The sequence below is a fragment of the Arachis ipaensis genome, chromosome B03 (genome assembly GCF_000816755.2).
Source record: "Arachis ipaensis cultivar K30076 chromosome B03, Araip1.1, whole genome shotgun sequence".
Taxonomy (NCBI): Eukaryota; Viridiplantae; Streptophyta; class Magnoliopsida; order Fabales; family Fabaceae; genus Arachis; species Arachis ipaensis.
The window spans coordinates 43,162,365-43,182,591 of record NC_029787.2 but is presented as its reverse complement, the minus strand read 5'-3'; the positions used below and the strand labels follow the sequence as shown (position 1 = coordinate 43,182,591).

General features: G+C 37.6%; 1 protein-coding gene across 1 annotated transcript; it reads left to right on the top strand.

Moving 5' to 3' along the window:
• On the top strand, positions 1,431 to 3,847 carry LOC107633055 (protein FAR1-RELATED SEQUENCE 6-like). The gene is made up of 6 exons (XM_016336690.1): positions 1,431 to 1,622; positions 1,748 to 1,893; positions 1,980 to 2,071; positions 2,657 to 2,961; positions 3,008 to 3,544; positions 3,716 to 3,847. Exons 1-6 carry the CDS (start codon positions 1,431 to 1,433, stop codon positions 3,845 to 3,847), a joined length of 1,404 nt encoding a protein of 467 aa, XP_016192176.1.

The following is a 20,227-nucleotide window of genomic DNA, read 5'->3' as shown; positions in this document are numbered from 1 at the left end:
ATTACTTTTATTCTTTTTTAATTCAAAATATTTGTTATTAATTATTTTTTATGCCAAAATAAATTTTTGAATGATACGTTCCAAAATCTGCGACGGGGATCACGGAAGTGAATCAAGGCTCCCGATTCTTCACCCTCTCTCCTTCTCGGCGGCTACGGTGCATCGGTTCTCTCTTCCTAGTATCAAAGGTGCCAACCTCCTCCATCCAACCATCCAAGCGGCGCTCCCTTCTCGGTACTCCTCGATCTGTGCCGCCATTAGCGGTGTTACGTTTGACCGTCGTGCATGTTGTTTTCGATTGCGGTGTAACCTTTTCATCTTCTGCTCATCGATTGCCACCATTCTCTCCATCAAATCATTCACTTTAAATCTCCCTCGTTGCTTCTTCCCGGTGTGTGCCACCATTGACGGTGACATTCGTGATCGTGGTTCAAGTTGTGTTCCTGACTCGATAACCGGAACTCCCAAAAGACTATCACACCAAGTGTTTCCTTCATAAAGAAGCTGCTGTCGCGGTGCAAGGCTTCCAGAAGAGAGCATCGTCCATGGAGTTTTCAATCCCGGAAGGCGGATCGAATAGCACATTGATCAATTCAACCCAAGGCGATGAAGAATTGAGTGTGGGTAAAGTTGTTATTCAAGAGCAAAAAGGGTCTAAGGTATGTTTCATAGGCTGGTCTTGCATTGTAGGTAATTTTATGACAATGTGTTATGTGAATGTTTCTTATTCATGCTAATTAGATATTTTTTAAGTTTATTTATTTGGAAAATTCTGGTACACTGATATATTTAGTTGAGATATTATTAAAGTATGCTAGGAATTGCTATTAAAGAATTACCCAGCATGTTCTGATCCTAAGAATTGCTATTATTAAAGTATGCTTGACTCTCATATGTGTTTGCAATATTTTTTTGATATTTTTTATTGGAGTCATTCATTATATAGTAAGGATCTTAAGTTGATAAAAGTTTTTTCCGATGTCTTTAATTGAAGGTCGACGAAATTACCGATGTCATTGTGACTAGAAAGGATGAGTTGGACTCGAGACACGAGATTTGAATTATTCCTTATTGTTTGTTATCGTGTTATAGTGACTGTGTTAATGCTAGTTTTAATTTGTATTTGGTTTTGTGTATTGACGTTACAGTTGCCAGATCATAGTACGGTCAGTGAAGAAGAAATCCCAGTCATAGGAATGAGTTTTAGTTCGTTACTTCTGGCTCAGACTCTTCATGCAAATTATGCAAAAAAAGTTGGGTTCGTGACTAAAATCAGAAACACAAATTTTGACAAAATGTGGAAGGAATCAAAGATACCGATTAATCAATCTATTCACTACACGTTAGAAGGTTATTGAGAGTCTCTAGTGAAAGCAACAACTCAGGCAAACATAATTACAGGTACGAGATGCAAAGAAAGGATGTATATCATGCTGGACAAGGAGAAGGAAAGTTGGGTTATGTCTAGATTAGAATTGAGGCATTCTCACCCCTGTTCGGCCAAGAAAGCTGTCCACTATCATGAGTACAAGGAGTTGACCATGCATGCTAAGTGCGTCATTACGGATAACAATGAGGCTGGCATAAGACCCAACAAGACATATCTAGCACTGGCAAACAAGGTTGGTGGGTCTTCAAACTTGAGTTTTTCAGAAAAGGATGTCAGAAATTATATCACAAGCAAACTCCGATGTGCTGATGACAATTAGACTTTAAGGGGATGATGAATTATTTCGTTCGAATGAAGGAGATCAATCCCAACTTCTTTTATGCCATAGATGTTGACGATGCTAATAAATTCAGGAGCACACTTTGGGTAGATGCAAGGTGCAGGGCTTCGTATGAATATTACGGAGATGTGGTGTCGTTCGACACCACTTACATAAGAAACAGGTCTGTATACTTATTGGTGAATTGCAAAAGTAGTTATCTTTTAAATTTGTTTTTCTGTCTCTCATTTGTTGTTGGTGTTTTCGCAGGCATGGTCTACCGTTTGCATCCTTTGTCGGTGTAAACCACCATGGGAAGTCTACTCTTCTTGGTTGTGCTTTACTTGGGAGCGAGGAGACCGGTAATTTTGAGTGGGTGTTCACACAATGGGTGAGATTCATCGGGACTACGCCAAGGGGGATCATCACTAACTAGTGCAAAGCCATGGCCGGTACTATTAGGAAGGTCCTACCGGATACTGTCCACTTATGGTGCATCTAGCACATAATGAAGAAGTTACAATTCAAGCTCGGAGGTTATACTAGGTACGGAGAATTGATTGCTAAGATGAATCACATTGTGTGGAATTCTCCTTCTGTTGACTCTTTTGAAGTTGATTGGGCTGTATTCATCAAAGAATTTGACCTAGGCCAGAACAAATGGTTAGCAAGTCCGTTATCGTTAACTTAACTCCCATCTATTGGTTGCATATTGCCTATTTATTCACTGTTGGTAGTTCTTTAGATTTGATTCGGTTGTTGTGTTTTTTTAGAAGTGTAGTCGATTTTTCTATTTTACCTAGTCAGTGGATGTTCTTTTCAATACACAAATAGATGGTCTTTCTCATAGTAAAGTTGGATGTTTTTTTATTTGTTGTATCAGTCCTTTAGAAGTGGTCATCATGTTGTGTCTAAGCGACACTCTTATGCTTTGTTTTCTTATGTAGACTTGTATGCGAATCAAAGGAAGTGGGTTCCAATATTCTTCAAGAGTGAATTTTGGGCCAGTATGTGGAGTACACAGCGGAGTGAAAGTATGCACGTATTTTACGGTGGGTTTCTGCATTGCAAGAGTGGGTTGGTTCAGTTTGTGAATGAATACGACAATGTGCTTGGAAACAATGAGCAAAAGGAGCTGGAAGATGATGTTGCGGACTTGAAAGGAGTCATCCCATGCATAGGGAGCACATGCATTGAGAGAGAGTTTCAGCAGAAATACACCAGTAATATGTTCAGGATCCTTCAGCTAGAGGTAAGAAAAAAAAACCGATTGCGTGGTTCGGTCAACAGAACAACAGGGTGATTCAATTTCTGTTAAAGTGGACGAGCAGAAGGTATTTTGGGAGAAGGCTGTCTACCACACTTTCACAGTAGAGTTTGACCCATTGGGTCAAAAGGTTCGGTGTGAGTGCAACAAGTTTGAATCCCCTGGTATATTATGTTGCCACACCTTTGCTGTGTGGTCATACTATAGAGTTGGCACAGTACCGAGCTGCTATGTTCTTCCTCGATGGAGTAAGAACGTCATCCGCAAGCACACTTATATTAAGAGTATCCATGATGTGGCTCGGACCGATGAAAGCCACAACCTGTTCAGGCGTTTGTGTTCAGAGTTCTATAACGTTGCTCAGGAGTTTGTTGCTTGTGATGAGGAAGCAGCCATCTTGTGGTCTGCCCTTTGGGACGCAAAGTCCAAGATGACTGATTACCGTGCCAGCATGCGTTCCACTACTTTTGCTGCGACTCAGAATACCATCCCACACAGAGCGCAGGCGGTGTTGTTGTACATGACATACAGGGACCCTCAAGAGTTAAGACTAAAGGACGGCCGAAGAGTAAGAGACTTGGAGCAGAGTTGGACAAGTCAATTAAGAAATAGATGCAAAAAGGAAGAGAAAATCGCATCCGGTATGTGCTAGAAGTGAGGTATATTTCAATTTTTTTTGTTGGAATGGTGTTGTTGATTCATCTATGCTGTTTTGTTTTTTGTGTTGTGCATTTTGTAGGATGTTGTTGACCTTCATACAGATAATGATCATGATGGTTCTGTAACTAAAAGATTTGAGGATTCTACTACTTGGAATGCATCAGATGGTTGCGGATTCATGTCCCTGTTGAACTCTTTTAGGCATAGATAGTTATCTTTTCGTTTTGGTTGTTCATTTTTTGGTGTGGGTGATTTTTCATACTTAGATAGATTTCGTGGTTCTTTAGACACAACTGAATAAACTCTGACTATTTTTGCTTTGTCACTTGCATTGATACTGTTATGACGTATTCAGTAAAAGAAATAATAGCACAACTGTGGTTATCTTTTATCTAATTATTAATTATTATAGTGACAAGACTGTTATTGTTTTAAGATCACAAAGTGTCACTTATTTGTTGGCAAAATACAAATAGATTACATCCGTCATGAAACCTGCTGAAGAACAAAATATCTAAAAAAACAAAAGGCATTCACTTTTCAATGAGGTACACGCATTCACGAATGCTTAACACAGGAAACAAAGAAACCGTTCCCTAAACCATCCAATTCGCAATGAAAAAAATATCACAATGCCTATCAGAAGCACCATCCACTTAAAAACTTGGTTAAAGTCACCGGTGCCAACACAAACGAACCTGCCGAGTCTTCTGATTACGACAGAAGGCCGTGCAATGCTTAAAGTACCGGCAACTTCACAATTTTAGCAATAGAAAACAAGGATAAAAAAATAAATAAACTTTCATTTAGTTAACACCATGCTACTTAATGGAAAGAAGTGCCACTTATATGTAGTCATAAACAAATGGGGTATATACACCGATCAGAGTAGACTAACTAGTATAATAAGGCAATGCATTGCTTAATGAACTAGAGAAATCCACAATTTGAGAACAAATTACTTGACAATCGCAAATTCTTAACACATGAAACCTGCTGAGTAATAGCTAAGAAAACAAAAGCCATTCGCTTCTAAGTGAAGTACACGCATCCGCAAATGCGTTGCACGTGATAACTCGGAAAACATATCAAGAACCATCCAATTCTCAAAGAAAAGAAACATCCTAATGCATATTAGAAGCACCATTCACGTAAAAGTTTGGATAAAGTCACCAACAACTTCACAATTTCAGCAATAGAAAATCAAAAACTGCAGTGGAACAGGATTTCTCAGGCTCACACGGAACTGATATAAGGCAAAAAATGCCATATAAATGTCCACAAATCTAAAACAGGGAAACTATATAAATAGTACGGCAAGTACACGTTTTCATGATTTTTACCTTGGCATCTATCTTCTTCCATTGTCTTCCCCCTTGCTTGGCTTTCTCATGGGTAACCCCACAAGCTGCAGCATGGTCTTCGTGCTTGGTGCTGTGAAGGATGATCTCACTGCCTTAGTCTTGTTTCTTTGTTGGTTGCGGTACACAAGATGGCTGTCAAATGCATCTAGAGCCTTTCCTATGACTGAATTATGCGAACCCATCACTATGTCTAGTATAATTTCCTTCTGAAATTCCTGCAGAATGCTCTGAATGGCAAAATCGTGTGTGAGAGGGAAATTTTGGTAGCATGAAAGAAATAGATCAGAAAGAGGTGTAACTTAATTGTGATAGGATTTTTAAATTCACCTTGTCCCAAAATTGCAAGGGTTTATCTAGACTCCAATACTGCATGAACTTGATCACGTATACACCACAATCACAGCTACATGTATAAATAGAAATATTACTTTTAACCATGGGACTAGGTATCATTATTAAGTGAATTGCTAGTAAACTTATTAATAGGCGGCATTTTCAACTGACCCGTTATGTTGTTTTGGGATGCTGGGATAGAAACGAGTCAGGCCCTTATCCGTGGGCTCGTATGCGGGTATCGACACTTTAGCTATGTCTTCAATAATTCTCCCCTATAAAGCAACTACACTTTAACAATACTACATTTTTAACGACTAAGGATGTTGTTGCAATAATTGGGTGATATATGCTTACTGCATAAGCATGTATTTTTGACCTTTCATCATTATGCTCTCCAGAATGCATACTATGCAGTACCCACAACCTTTTTTGAGGAATCTCAAAGGCAGCTACCAATGACGATCGATACAGACGGGGAAAAATCACTGCGTTGTAAACAAAATTATAAAAACATTAACATGCAAGCATTAGTCTGTTCACGGTATCAAACACCTAGAATTACAGGCAAGAACCATACAGTGTTTATTATAATAAGTCAATGCAATGCTTAATAAACTAGAGACAACCACAACTTCCTCACTAAATACAGATACTCGCAAAATTCTTAACACATGGAACCTGTTGCGGAATATCTAAGGAAATAAAAGCAAATCATATCTCAATTAAGTACATGTAGTCGCAAGTGCCTAATACATGAAAACTCAGAAAAATATACAAAACCATCCAATTGGCAATGAAAAGAAACATCCTAATACCTATCATAAGTAACATCCGAGTAAAAACCACTGCGTTGTAAACAAAATAATCAAAATAGTAACACGCAAGCATTAGTGCATTCAGTGGCATCAAACACCTAGTATAAAAGGTAAGAACCATACAATATTTAGTATAATAAGAAAATGCAATGCTTAATCAACCAGAGACATCCACAATTTCATCACTAGATATAGATAGTTGCAAAATTCTTAACACCTAGAACCTATTGCGGAATATCTAAGGAAACAAAAGCAAATCATATCTCAATTAAGTACATGTAATTGCAAGTGCATAAGACATGAAAACTCAGAAACATATACAGAACCATCGAATTGGCAACGAAAGAAACATCCTAATGTCTATCATAAGCAACATCCAAGTAGAAACCACAGCGTTGTAAACAACCGTATCTAATCAATAGCATGTAGGCTTAGTTAGTTCCTATTGTCGAAGAATAAGATGCAAGAACCATACGGTTTCCACTCATCTAGCGCATGACTTACCCATTTTCTCCTAGATGCTGCTACTTTGTGAAAGTATCTAGAATCAGCACTGAATTGAGGACCCAGCCCTACATAACTCAAGCTCGGGACCTCCCTGAAAGAATCCAGCTTCCTCTTTTACAACACCGTTTCCTGTAAAAATAACCCTATTTAGTTTCAGTACACAAATCTTAAACACTAAACATCGACAAAATCATTCATACCGAAATTCCTAGAGGAATGCAGTAGAAGTCATCCTTAAACCGTGATGATTCCGAGTCATTAAAAGTGAAACACATCCACTAAACGATCTGCAATGTTAAATTTAAATGGTTAGGGACATCTTTATGAGAGATTATACTTATTAAGAACTCCGTTCATTCTAACAAGGTGTTAGTATGTTCTACTTATGTTGCTGTTCACCTAACAACAGGGTCGCTGTGTGCACAGGTCCTCTCGGAGCAGTACTAGATGTGGCCTTCCTTCATACGACGCCACGGCCTGCTCTTCCCCTAACGACGTATTGACAGCCCATCAACGCACTCCATCCTCATCATCCTCATCGAGCTTTTGCCCATTTAGCAACGGATTCACCTTTATAGGAGTACACTGGGTAGGGTTCTTTTTCATCTGAGTCATTCTGGGTGAATTCTAGTTGCTCGGTGGACTAGGTGCCTTGCAAGATGGAGTGGTTGGCATAACGGTCTGCAGGGGCTCCATGTACTGTGGTTGCTCAAGGTATTCCCATATTCTTTTGCTCTCCGGGTCTCACATCGACAAGAAATCTGGGTTACTGCGTCAAAATCAATCCATGTTAGAGAAAAGTAAATTTTTTATGTTTATATTTCCTAATTTCCTGACGACTAAAATAGACAAAAAAAAGAGTGTTGCATAGGAAACTTGCCCGTCGAATTCCCATTCTTGATGCTGCACTAGTGCTACGGAGAGTGGGCCTGCATCGAGAGCTTTGGAGTCAGTTGTTTCATGGGGTGTGTTTTCCTGACTGAGGTTGTCGTCAGGGGTCTCCGAACTTGTTTTCTGTGGGAAACCTCCCTAGTTAAAAAATCGGAGCCTCCTCTTAGCAAGGGGCTCATTATCCTCGTCATCATCTATGCATAGTGGGAGATCTTTTTCTTCAGGTGAATTCGGGGTGGACCTACGTGGTCGGTCCTTTTTAACCCCCTCATTTTTCTTGGTAACTGACCTGCTTATCTGTATTATGCCCATCGGATATGTTACTTAAAGAAACATCCAACATTGAAATCAACCTTCTGAAAATACTTAAGCTAGTACAGAATTTAACCCGGCCCACAACCATGAATGTAAACTCACTTTCGGGCTAGTTTTCAACCTATCCGCGCGCTGTGAGCGTTTGCTTTTTGGAGGTGGATTTGTTGTGCTTCCAGTAGGTCGTCTTTCCATTGCTTCCTGCTCCCTCTGTCTACCGACTGAGCTTCCCTGTTTGTAGAAATAGCATGAATCAAATAGGCATAACATAAGTCAATTTATTAACATGCTGAGTCGTGAATACGTGCTTACCCTTTGTGCAACCGAAGCTTTTCGTGCACGCTTTCGTTGTGTTTTTTTAGCTATCTTTCTCCTTTCAGTTTCAGTTGATCTGCCTTCTACGTCTTCACTTTTTCCCTTTCTAGTCAAGAGGCGCCCCTGATTTAAGAAATGAAGAGATCCAGGTATCAAAATCACATGCCCATGTATCACTAACACAAAAACCAAAAACGCAACAAAAGAACCCTGGACATCTTAAAAAAATGAAGTCATCCCCAACTACCTAACACATCTGAAATCAGAAAAGATATGTAGAAATAACCATTCAGCACAGAAAAGAAACATCATGCTGCCTCTCAAAAGCATCATCCACTGACATACTGGCATAAAGTAACCGCTTTCTATAAAGAAGTGAATACCTCGGAAATAATATATTGTTCCTTTTTTCTAGACTTTCTGAGGTCCACGTAGCGAGCTATGGCTCAGGTTCATGACAGTTGCCAAGCTAATCGTATTGCAACCGCTGAAAATAGAGTACCTGGACATAAGAAGGTGACAAGTTATACTCTACAACAAAAATGACATTCTCAATTTATTAATAGTCATTGAATGCGTCCTACCAGCATGACGAACATGCAGCCCTCAGAAGTTTTATTCCCTTTGAGCTTATACTTCTCGATTGCCGTGTCGAACCACTTTAGAGTTTGCAATGGCTAGTTGAATCTTTTGGGATCTAAAACATCCTAGACGGGATAAATGTGCCATGGCGAAATTACCTGTTGTGTTGTAGGGCACAGGAACATTTTCATTACCACCAGTATGAAATATATCCTGAAATCCATCCTATCTGATTATGTTGCAATTGGACAGTTGTAAACTAAATCTCGGAGTTCATTTGTTGTCCGTCTATGGAACCTCTTTTTGATGGCCACGTGGGACGGATTATGATCATCCAGGGATAGGAATGGATCACCTACATCATGTCAATGCGTCAGTGCAAGGTAAAATATATATACCCAATGATATTTGTGCGAATATGCCTATGACACACTAAGTAATTCAGAAAGTGGAACTTAACACTAGACGGAATGTTGAAAACCCGCCCGATTAACTCGGCATTGAGGCAGATGTTGCCAACGTCGAGTATAAAAGTTCTTGGCTTAACCTCATACGACTCGGCCAGGTGAACCATGATGGCCTGCTTCACTGACCAATTCGGAACAAGCCTCAAGAATCTGAATCCGATTTCATCAATCTCCGCAAGTTTCTCAATGGAGTTGTTTTAGTTAGCGTGCTCATCATGTCATGAATGTAGCTGGGCGAGCATCGCGACTATAACAATTTTTGGCAATGGTAACAGTAGCTGTAAGTCACAAATAGGATCATGTGCAATGACAGGTCGATAACGGTAAATATCATTGTACCTTTTTTCCCATCTTAATTGGCTTTTCTGCAACACAATCCTGGTGTGCGTTCATAAGAAACAGGCCCAAATCCTTTAAGTAAAACTGCATATGAAATCAGAACCAACATCAAAAGAGTTCTCAATTAAACATTGTTGATGCTGCTATACAAAACCCATATCAATTAATACCATATAAAACCCAAATTAGAAGCAACATCTATCAAATTGCAAGATGTTCATTTTGAATCACTTCCAAAATTAGAGCATATGTCCAACATGAAGAAAAAATAGCATGAAGAGATTCTTAAGTTAAACAGTTTGAATTAGATATGGGTTCAGGATTGTGCAAGGTTGGAAAGCAACCAGGTAAATTTGGCATATAGAAACAATGACTTAACAAGTAGTAAGATAAAAGAAGAGAAGGAGAATCGATTTCAGAGCTCCAAATAAAATGACTCTCGGACCATGATTAAGATCAAAATTAAATTCGACCAAAATTAGACTAAATTTAATATAAATTCGTCATCAAAATTCCATACCACTATTAACAGAATAGCAACATTCAAGCTCTAATCACATGCAATTAAGCAAAATCCAACTCCTAATAACAGCATCTTTCGCTCTCTAATTTCAGCAATATCCAATCTCTAGTTACAGCAATTCAACAACATCCAACAATTTAGCAAGGATAAATTACATCGACTACAACCACAGTTCCTGAACCTTGGTATAGATAAGCAAACAAAATTAAACCCTGTGCGCGAGCGTCGCGCCCTGATTTTCATTTTCTTCTTCTTTCTTCTCTCCTTTCTCCTTCTTTCTTTCCCCTTTCTTACTTTCTTCTTTATTTCTTTAACTTCTCATCCTTATTCTCTTTCCTTCTATTTTTCCTATTGCATTTGCATATTTTCATTCACTACATTTTAATTTTGTGCATATTTTTATTCTCTTTTCTAAGTTTATTATTTTTCCTTTGGTGTTAAATGTTCTTATTCAACTGTTGCATCTTTTCTTCTATTATTCCGATGCTTCATGACTTATTTTATACTGTTGGGTAATTTTTCATAGGTCAATGTTAAATTTTTATGACACTTGTATCCCAATTACATTGACATGAATTTATATTGTCTTTCATTACCTACTATCTCTTCCCATTTGTTGCAATTTTTGCACTATTCATATACCATTTGCTTCTACTGTTTTCTCACTTGCATGTTGTAGCTACCATGTAATTGAGACCCTCATTATTTGGCATTAACCCACCCATATCTTATTTGTTTTCTTATCTTTATTTCTGGGTTACTTTTCTTCTTTTTCTTCTTCTTTCAGGATAGCCACCAAGAAGGAAAAGGGAAAGCGTCTATATGGAGTGACAGACAAGTCCATCTGCACAATCTTTGGAGAAAAGCATCAGTTGTAACAGCCTGTCCACTTGCACATCTTAGTATGCACCGAGGACAGTGCAATATTTAAGTGTGGGGAGGTCGATACCGACTTCCGTGGGTTAGTTATTTTCTTCTCAACACCAATGTTTTATTTTCTTTGTTAGTTCATTGTCGCATTTGTATGTTTGATTGCATGATTGTTTGATTTTGTGCATATTTTACCACTACTTGGTTGAAGTAATAATTTCTTTTTCAAGAAACTTTTTGTAGCATTCACTAATTTAAATTAAAATTTTTTTTGTTAAACTTGCTTGAAGAATTTTATTTTGGAACATGATTTAGAGCTCGAACATACAAAACCAGTGAGATTTTGAGCCTATTTGATTGGTTGCATTTTATCAACCAATATTCTGTTTTAGTGTGTATTTTTCTCTCTAAAATTGTGATCTTTGTCTCGCTTAATTCTATATTTCCATTATTTAATGTATACATGCACTTATATGATTGAGGTCTTGTTTCACTGAGCTTACATACCCATATGGCCTTAACCTTTTCATTCTCCTTTGTAAACCAATGTTGAGCCTACTTATCCCATTTGTTCTTTACTTTAGAACATCGTTAACTCTAAGCGGAAAACAATATTGTCCTTAATTTGAATCCTTGGTTAGCTTAGACTAGTGAGAGTGTTTGTGATTTAAGTGTGGGAAAGTTAGGTTTGGAAACATTTGGTTTCAGAATTGGGTGTTGTATATTCTTGTGAAAATGTGCAAAATAATAGTTAAGCATATATTCTTGCATTCAATATCTTAATAGTATGCATTGAGAAAAAAAATGAAAAAAAATATTTAAAAAGAAAAAAAGAGAAAAAAAAGAAAAGAAAAAAAAAGAGCAAATAATAAAAGGGGACAAAATGCCCCAAGTAAATGGTGATAGCAATGCATATGTACTATACTCGAATTAAGATGCATGAATATGTGGTAAACAGAGTAAATGGGTAGTTAGATTTTGTATTGTGATTACATGGATTATCTTAAGTTTGGTGGGAAATTTAAGTTAATTAAGGATTCAAATTTTAGTCCACTTAACCAAATACAATCCTACCTTGACCCTAACCCCATTACAACCCTTAAAAGACCTGTTGATATATGTATTTTGTGCATTAAATTTTTGTTGATTGGTAAAAGAAGAGCAAGTCTTAGAAAGCAAGGTTAGTAGAGAATTGAGAGAATCGAACATTAAATACTTGAGTGATTAGAGTGTATACACTTCCGGTGAGGGTTCGATGCTCGATTCTTTGTTCCCGGCTTTCATGAGCTATTTTCTTCTGCAAGTTTACTTGTACTTATGATTTGAATTAGTGATATCCAATTCATATTTTATCTTGAAAGATTTGCTTACTTTTAACCAAGTACGTAAGAGTATTTTGCATTTAGTTGTATTCATATAGATAGGATGCATTGCATAAGTTCTACCATTCTACCTTCACTCTTTTGGTTCTCCTGAGCTTAGCATGAGGACATGCTAATATTTAAGTGTGGAGAGATTTGATGCACCACTATTTCATGGTACATTTTATGCTTAATTGAGTGGATTTTATCCACTAAACTCACACTTATTCATATAATTCGCAAGTTTTACATTTTCCTTCCTAATTCTGTGCTATGATTGAAAACATGCTTCTTTGGCCTTAAATTTGCTATGTTTAATCCTCTCTTATTACTATTCGATGCCTTGATGTGTGTGTTAAGGGATTTCAGGGTTTATAGGGCAGGAATGGCTTAGAGAATAGAAAGGAAGCATACAAAAGTGGAAGGAATACAAGAAATTGAAGGAATTGCTAAAGCTGTCCAGCCTGACCTCTTGGTACTAAATCGATCATAACTTGAGCTACAGAGGTCAAAATGAGGCGGTTTCAGTTGCATTAGAAAGCTAACATCCAGGGTTTCGAAATGATATATAATTTGCCATAGTTGCCACGTTGTTAGGCGATGCGCACGCATGGATCACGCGTACGTGTGACTTGGAGAAAATTCAATCCATGCGCACGCGTGGATGACACGTACGCGTGACAGAGTCATGTGCTGGACGTATCAGAAATCACTGAGGGGAGATTTCTGGGCTATTTTTGACCTAGTTTTTGGCCCAGAAAACACAGATTAGAGGCTACAGAGTGGGGAAATCCATTCATTCATACACACACTTCTCATTATTTAAAATTTAGGTTTTAGATGTAGATTCTAGAGAGAGAGTCTCTCTCATCTCTCTAGGTTTTAGGATTTAGGATTTCTTCTTTCAATTTCTCCTTTGGTTCAGGTTCAATGTTCCTTTACTTTAGTTTCTCCTTTACTTTTATTTATTCTATCATTCTAGTTTATTTATTTCCCCAATTTGGTTTATGAACTCCATGTTAGATTTGATTTCTTTATTTAATGAAATTTGAGGTATTTCATATTTATGATTTTAATTTAGCTTTTTATATTCTTAGCTTGAATTGAGTAATTGGAGACTCTTGAGTTATCAAACTCCTTTGTTGATTGATAATTGAGAGTTGCTAATTGACTTGAATTCCACTAACTCTAGTCTTTCCTTGAAAGTTGACTAGGACTTGAGGATTTATACTGATTTATCCACTTGACCTTCCTTCATAGTTAGAGGATAACCAAGTGGGAGCAATGAATAATTCTCATCACAATTGATAAGGATAACTAGGATAGGACGCCCAGTTCTCATACTTTGCTAAGAGTTTTTCTTAGTTATTAAATTACTTTCCTACAATTTATTTTTCTTATTCCTTATCCAAAAACCCCAAAAAGATAATCTTCCATAACCAATAATAAATACACCTCCCTGCAATTTCTTGAGAGACGACCCGATATTTAAATACTTCGGTTAATTTTTATTGTGTTTGCTTTAGTGACAACCAAAGTTTTTGTACGAAAGGATTCTTTGTTGGTTTAGAAACTATACTTGCAACGAGATATTATTTGTGGATTTCTTTACTAGCAAAAATCCGTTCGTCAAAATGGAGCCGTTGCCGGGGACTTGCAAACGTGTGCCTTATTATTGGTTATTGTAAATATTTGTTTTTTCGTCTCTTTGTTAGTGTTTCTAGTTTTAGGAGTTTATTTTCATTAATTTTTATTAGTTTTTGTTTTTACTTGCTACTATGAATTCTCACCCCTATTGCTATGAGTTTAGTTCAAATTATGTTGCAGGGAATGGACGCTATAATGAGAACATGCATCGAGGTCGGAATAATCAAACATGGGAGGAGCCACGAGGATCTGATCAACCCTTTCGGCAACAACCCCCTCCAATGCGTTATAACCAACAACCATTCTATGATGCATACCAAGACAATAGTTATGGTGGACCTCCTCGTGACAACCAACCTCCACTAAATTACTATGGTCAAGAGCCATTCCAGGGTGCGTACCAAGATGATGAATATGGTGGACCCCCTTGTAGTTACCAACAAGCCCCACCATATGCTTATAAACCCCCTCTTCAACATAACTTTGAACCACCATACCCATAAGCCTCTTACCACCAAACACCCCCATATAACCCTAATCCTTATCCACCATACCAACCACCCTATGAGCCATATGAACCATACATAGAGCCACCCCACTTCCAACCCAACTACACCATGTCCATATCCATCCATCTAAGAGCCATATGATCCTAATCATGCAATCTGAGCACAAAAAGAATCAAAGAATCATCTTAAGAAAACATTGGATCAATTTCATGCAACTGTTCATCAATTGGAGTAAGCGATAAACCGATTAGCTTCCCAATGTTTGGACACTCAAGGAACCCCCATGGCTTCATGTGGAGAATCTAATGAAGAACGTTGCAGGAAGGAGACACCAGAAACTCCGGTGGACAGTGAGAGGCAAGATTTTGTATTGGAACAATTGGAAGAAGCTACGCTTGCCAGAGAAGATGTGGAAGTAGTTGCAGACTTAGGAGATGCTGAACCTCCATGGGAACCTTGAGTCATAGAGCCTCTTTCTAAGAAGTTTGAAGTTGATGTTGAGGAGGGTGTACAACCTCCAAGGCATACCATGATTGAAGACTATGCAGAGGTCGATCAAGAGATGGAGATTAAAGAAGAAGAAGCACAACCTCCCATGCCCTTGGTAAGTAATGAAGAAGAAATTCAATTGGAAGAAAGCTACCAAGAGGAAGAGGTTGAAATTGAAGAATCTTGCAAAGAGGTGGAAGTTGTCAAGGAAGAGCTCAAGAGAATGGAGCTGGAAATCACCTTGCCAAAATTGTTGGAGACCTCTCCCCCAAAGCCATCACCATCCATTCCTTCATTCAAGTGGGTAAATCTTTCATCTCTAAGCTTAATTATCCCACTTGAATATGCTTTTCTTGAGATGGATGGGCAACTTAGAGCTCTTGTGGCTTTATGAATAAGAGGGAGATGGTTAGTGGTAGGAGTTGGCATGCCAGGTTCAATATGGTTCCACACGCCAAATTAAAGTACAAAGGTTGGTATAATTCTCAATTGAATGGGTCTAGGAAGTTGTTTGGATGCTTCAGTAAGAATTCAAATTACTTGCCACCCGGTTGGAAAAATAATGATTAACAAGAAGACGGGTGCAAAAGCAAGGTTTGGGACCCTGGAATTCATTCTAGCAATCAACACTCTCAGGGCCATGTCACTTGCTTTAACTTGCTTGAAGGCTCTTTGCGCATAGTTTGGGATCCCGGAGGCCATTGGAATTACAAACATTGGTGTAGATTCCTGGATGAGTTCAAGTACAAGCCACCATGACAAGGAGCTCACCTAATGTCCAACTTAAGGACTTTAACTAAAAGTGCTAGGTGGGAGACAACCCACTATGGTATGATCTTTCATTTTTATTCTTAGTTTTATTTTATTTTATTTTTATTAGTGTTCATTCATAATATCTGCATATTCATCTGCATTCTGTACCTTTGCACTGTTCATGAAAAAAAAGAGGGGGGATTGACGCGCACGCGTCGTATGTGTATGCGCAAATAGGCAGAGAGTTCTGCTGGAACGACATGGGAGGCGTGCCTGGCGCACAAGCCAACCCACGCGTATGCGTGCTGCACGCGTACGCGTCCCCTGCGTTTTTGCCAATCCACGCGTAAGCGTCCCTGACGCGTACGCGTGGGATTGCGAATCGGCGTAAAAAGGTGCTTGAACAGAGAGTTATGATGCCATGGTGCTGGAGCCGCGCAAGTTCTCACGCGTACGCGTGATCGACGCTTGCGCGTCCTTTCGCTTTTAGATCACCCACGTGTGCACATGCCATACGCGTATGCGTCGCATGGCTAGTGCAGTTTTCACGCGCACGCGTGCCCTGGGCGCGCGCGTCGCGTCCTGATTTTCATTTTCTTCTTCTTTCTTCTCTCCTTTCACCTTCTTTCTTTCCCCTTTCTTACTTTCTTCTTCATTTCTTTAACTTCTCATCCTTATTCTCTTTCCTTCTATTTTTTCTATTGCATTTGCATATTTTCATTCACTGCATTTTAATTTTATGCATATTTTTATTCTCTTTTCTAAGTTTATTATTTTTCCTTTGGTGTTAAATGTTCTTATTCAACTGTTGCATCTTTTCTTCCATTATTCCGATGCTTCGTGACTTGTTTTATACTGTTGGGTAATATTTTTCATAAGTCAATGTTAAATTTTTATGACACTTGTATCCCAATTACATTGACATGAATTTATATTGTCTTTTATAGCTACTATCTCTTCCCCATTGTTGCAATTTTTGCACTATTCACATGCCATTTGCTTCTACTGTTTTCTTACTTGCATGTTGTAACTACCATGTAATTGAGACCCTCATTATTTGGCATTAACCCACCCATACCTTATTTGTTTTCTTATTTTTATTTCTGGGTTACTTTTCTTCTTTTTCTTCTTCTTTCAGGATGGTCACCAAGAAGGAAAAGGGAAAGGGTCTATATGGAGCGACAGACAAGTCCATCTGCATAATCTTTGAAGAAAAGCATCAGTTATAGCAGCCCGTCCACTTGCACATCTTAGCATGCACCGAGGACGGTGCAATCTTTAAGTGTAGGGAGGTCGATACTGACTTCCGTGGGTTAGTTATTTTCTTCTCAACACCAATGTTTTATTTTCTTTGTTAGTTCATTGTCGCATTTGTATGTTTGATTGCATGATTGTTTGATTTTGTGCATATTTTACCACTACTTGGTTGAAGTAATAATTTTTTTTTCAAGAAACTTTTTATAGCATTTCACTAATTTAAATTAAAACTTTTTTTTGTTAAACTTGCTTGAAGAATTTTATTTTGGAACATGGTTTAGAGCTCGAACATACAAAACCAGTGAGATTTTGAGCCTATTTGATTGGTTGCATTTTATCAACCAATATTCTGTTTTAGTGTGTATTTTTCTCTCTAAAATTGTGATCTTTGTCTTGCTTAATTCTATATTTCCATTATTTAATGTATACATGCACTTATATGATTGAGGCCTTGTTTTACTGAGCTTACATACTCATATGGCCTTAACCTTTTCATTCTCCTTTGTAAACCAATGTTGAGCCTATTTATCCCATTTGTTCTTTACTTTAGCACATCATTAACTCTAAGTGGAAAATAATATTGTCCTTAATAGTATATTCTTGCATTCAATATCTTAATAGTATGCATTGAGAAAAAAATGAAAAAAAAATATTTAAAAAGAAAAAAAGAGAAAAAAAAGAACAAATAATAAAAGGGGACAAAATGCCCCAAGTAAATGGTGATAGCAATGCATATGTACTATACTCGAATTAAGATGCATGAATATGTGGTAAACAGAGTAAATGGGTAGTTAGATTTTGTATTGTGATTACATGGATTGTCTTAAGTTAGGTGGGAAATTTAAGTTAATTAAGAATTCAAATTTTAGTCCACTTAACCAAATACAATCCTACCTTGACCCTAACCCCATTACAACCCTTAAAAGACCTGTTGATATGTGTATTTTGTGCATTAAATTTTTGTTGATTGGTAGAAGAAGAGCAAGTCTTAGAAAGCAAGGTTAGTAGAGAATTGAGAGAATCGAACATTAAATACTTGAGTGATTAGAGTGTATACACTTCCGGTGAGGGTTCGATGCTTGATTCTTTGTTCCCGGCTTTCATGAGCTATTTTCTTCTGCAAGTTTACTTGTACTCTATTTTATGATTTGAATTAGTGATATCCAATTCATATTTCATCTTGAAAGATTTGCTTACTTTTAACCAAGTACGTAAGAGCATTTTGCATTTAGTTGCATTCATACAGATAGGATGCATTGCATAAGTTCTACCATTCTACCTTCACTCTTTTGGTTCTCCTGAGCTTAGCATGAGGATATGCTAATATTTAAGTGTGGGGAGATTTGATACACCACTATTTCGTGGTACATCTTATGCTTAATTGAGTGGATTTTATCCACTAAACTCACTTATTCATATAATTCGCATGTTTTACATTTTTCTTTCTAATTCTGTGCTATGATTGAAAACATGCTTCTTTGGCCTTAAATTTGCTATGTTTAATCCTCTCTTATTACCATTCGATGCCTTGATGTGTGTGTTAAGGGATTTCAGGGTTTATAGGGCAGGAATGGCTTAGAGGATGGAAAGGAAGCATGCAATAGTGGAAGGAATACAAGAAATTGAAGGAATTGCTAAAGCTGTCCAGCCTGACCTCTTGGTACTAAGTCAACTATAACTTGAGCTACAGAGGTCCAATTGAGGCAGTTCCAGTTGCATTGGAAAGCTAACATCCGGGGCTTCAAAACGATATATAATTTGCTATAGTTGCCACACTGTTAGGTGATGCGAACGTGTAGATCACGCGTACGCATGACTTGGAGAAATTCAATCCACGCGCACGCATGGATGACGCGTACGCGTGACAGAGCCACGTGCTGGACGTATCAAAAATCACTGGGGGCGATTTCTGAGCTGTTTTTGACCCAGTTTTTGGCCTAAAAAATACAAATTATAGGCTACAGAGTGGAGAAATCCATTCATTCATACACACACTTCTCATTATTCACAATTTAGGTTTTAGATGTAGATTCTAGAGAGAGAGGCTCTCTCCTCTCTCTAGGTTTTAGGATTTAGGATTTCTTCTTTCAATTTCTCCTTTGGTTCAGGTTCAATATTTCTTTACTTTAGTTTCTCCTTTACTTTTATTTATTCAATCATTCTAGTTTATTTATTTCCCCAATTTGGTTTATGAAGTCCATGTTAGATTTGATTTCTTTATTTAATGCAATTTGAGGTATTTCATATTTATGATTTTAATTTAGCTTTTTATATTCTTAGCTTGAATTGAGTAATTGGAGACTCTTGAGTTATCAAACTCCTTTGTTGATTGATAATTGAGAGTTGCTAATTGACTTGAATTCCACTAACTCTAGTCTTTCCTTGGGAGTTGACTAGGACTTGAGGATTCATATTGATTTATCCACTTGACCTTCCTTCATAGTTAAAGGATAACCAAGTCGGAGCAATGAACAATTCTCATCACAATTGATAAGGATAACTAGGATAGGACGCCCAGTTCTCATACTTTGCTAAGAGTTTTTCTTAATTATTAATTTACTTTCCTGCAATTTATTTTTCTTATTCCTTATCCAAAAACCCCAAAAAGATAATCTTCCATAACCAATAATAAATACACCTCCCTGCAATTCCTTGAAAGACGACCCGATGTTTAAATAGTTCGGTCAATTTTTATTGGGTTTGCTTTAGTGACAACCAAAGTTTTTGTATAAAAGAATTCTTTGTTGGTTTAGAAACTATACTTGCAACGAGATATTATTTGTGGATTTCTTTACTAGCAAAAATCTGTTCGTCAGTGGCACTTTCGTGGATGGTTTTGGCACTCTGATACAGTGAAATGGTGAAAATAGAAGAGAGGTTTTAGTTAGGTTAATTATGTTTACCTAGTTTAATTTTGGATGTTGCTAAAGTGGATTGGGCTTCGTGGTCCCAGCCCAACTGGAGTTGGCAGGTTTTTGGCTGGAAACCCTCGTGGTTCCTTAGCATTATTGATTAAAGAATTACCTAACATGTTCTGATCCTAGAATTGCTATTATTAAAGTATGCTTGACTCCCATATATGTTTGCAATATTTTTTTGATGTTTTTTATTGGAGTCATTCATTATATAGTAAGGACCTTAAATTGATGAAAGTTTTTTCCGGTGTCTTTAATTGAAGGTCGACGAAATTACCGACGTCATTGTGACTAGAAAGGATGAATTGGACTCGAGACACGAGGTTTGAATTATTCCTT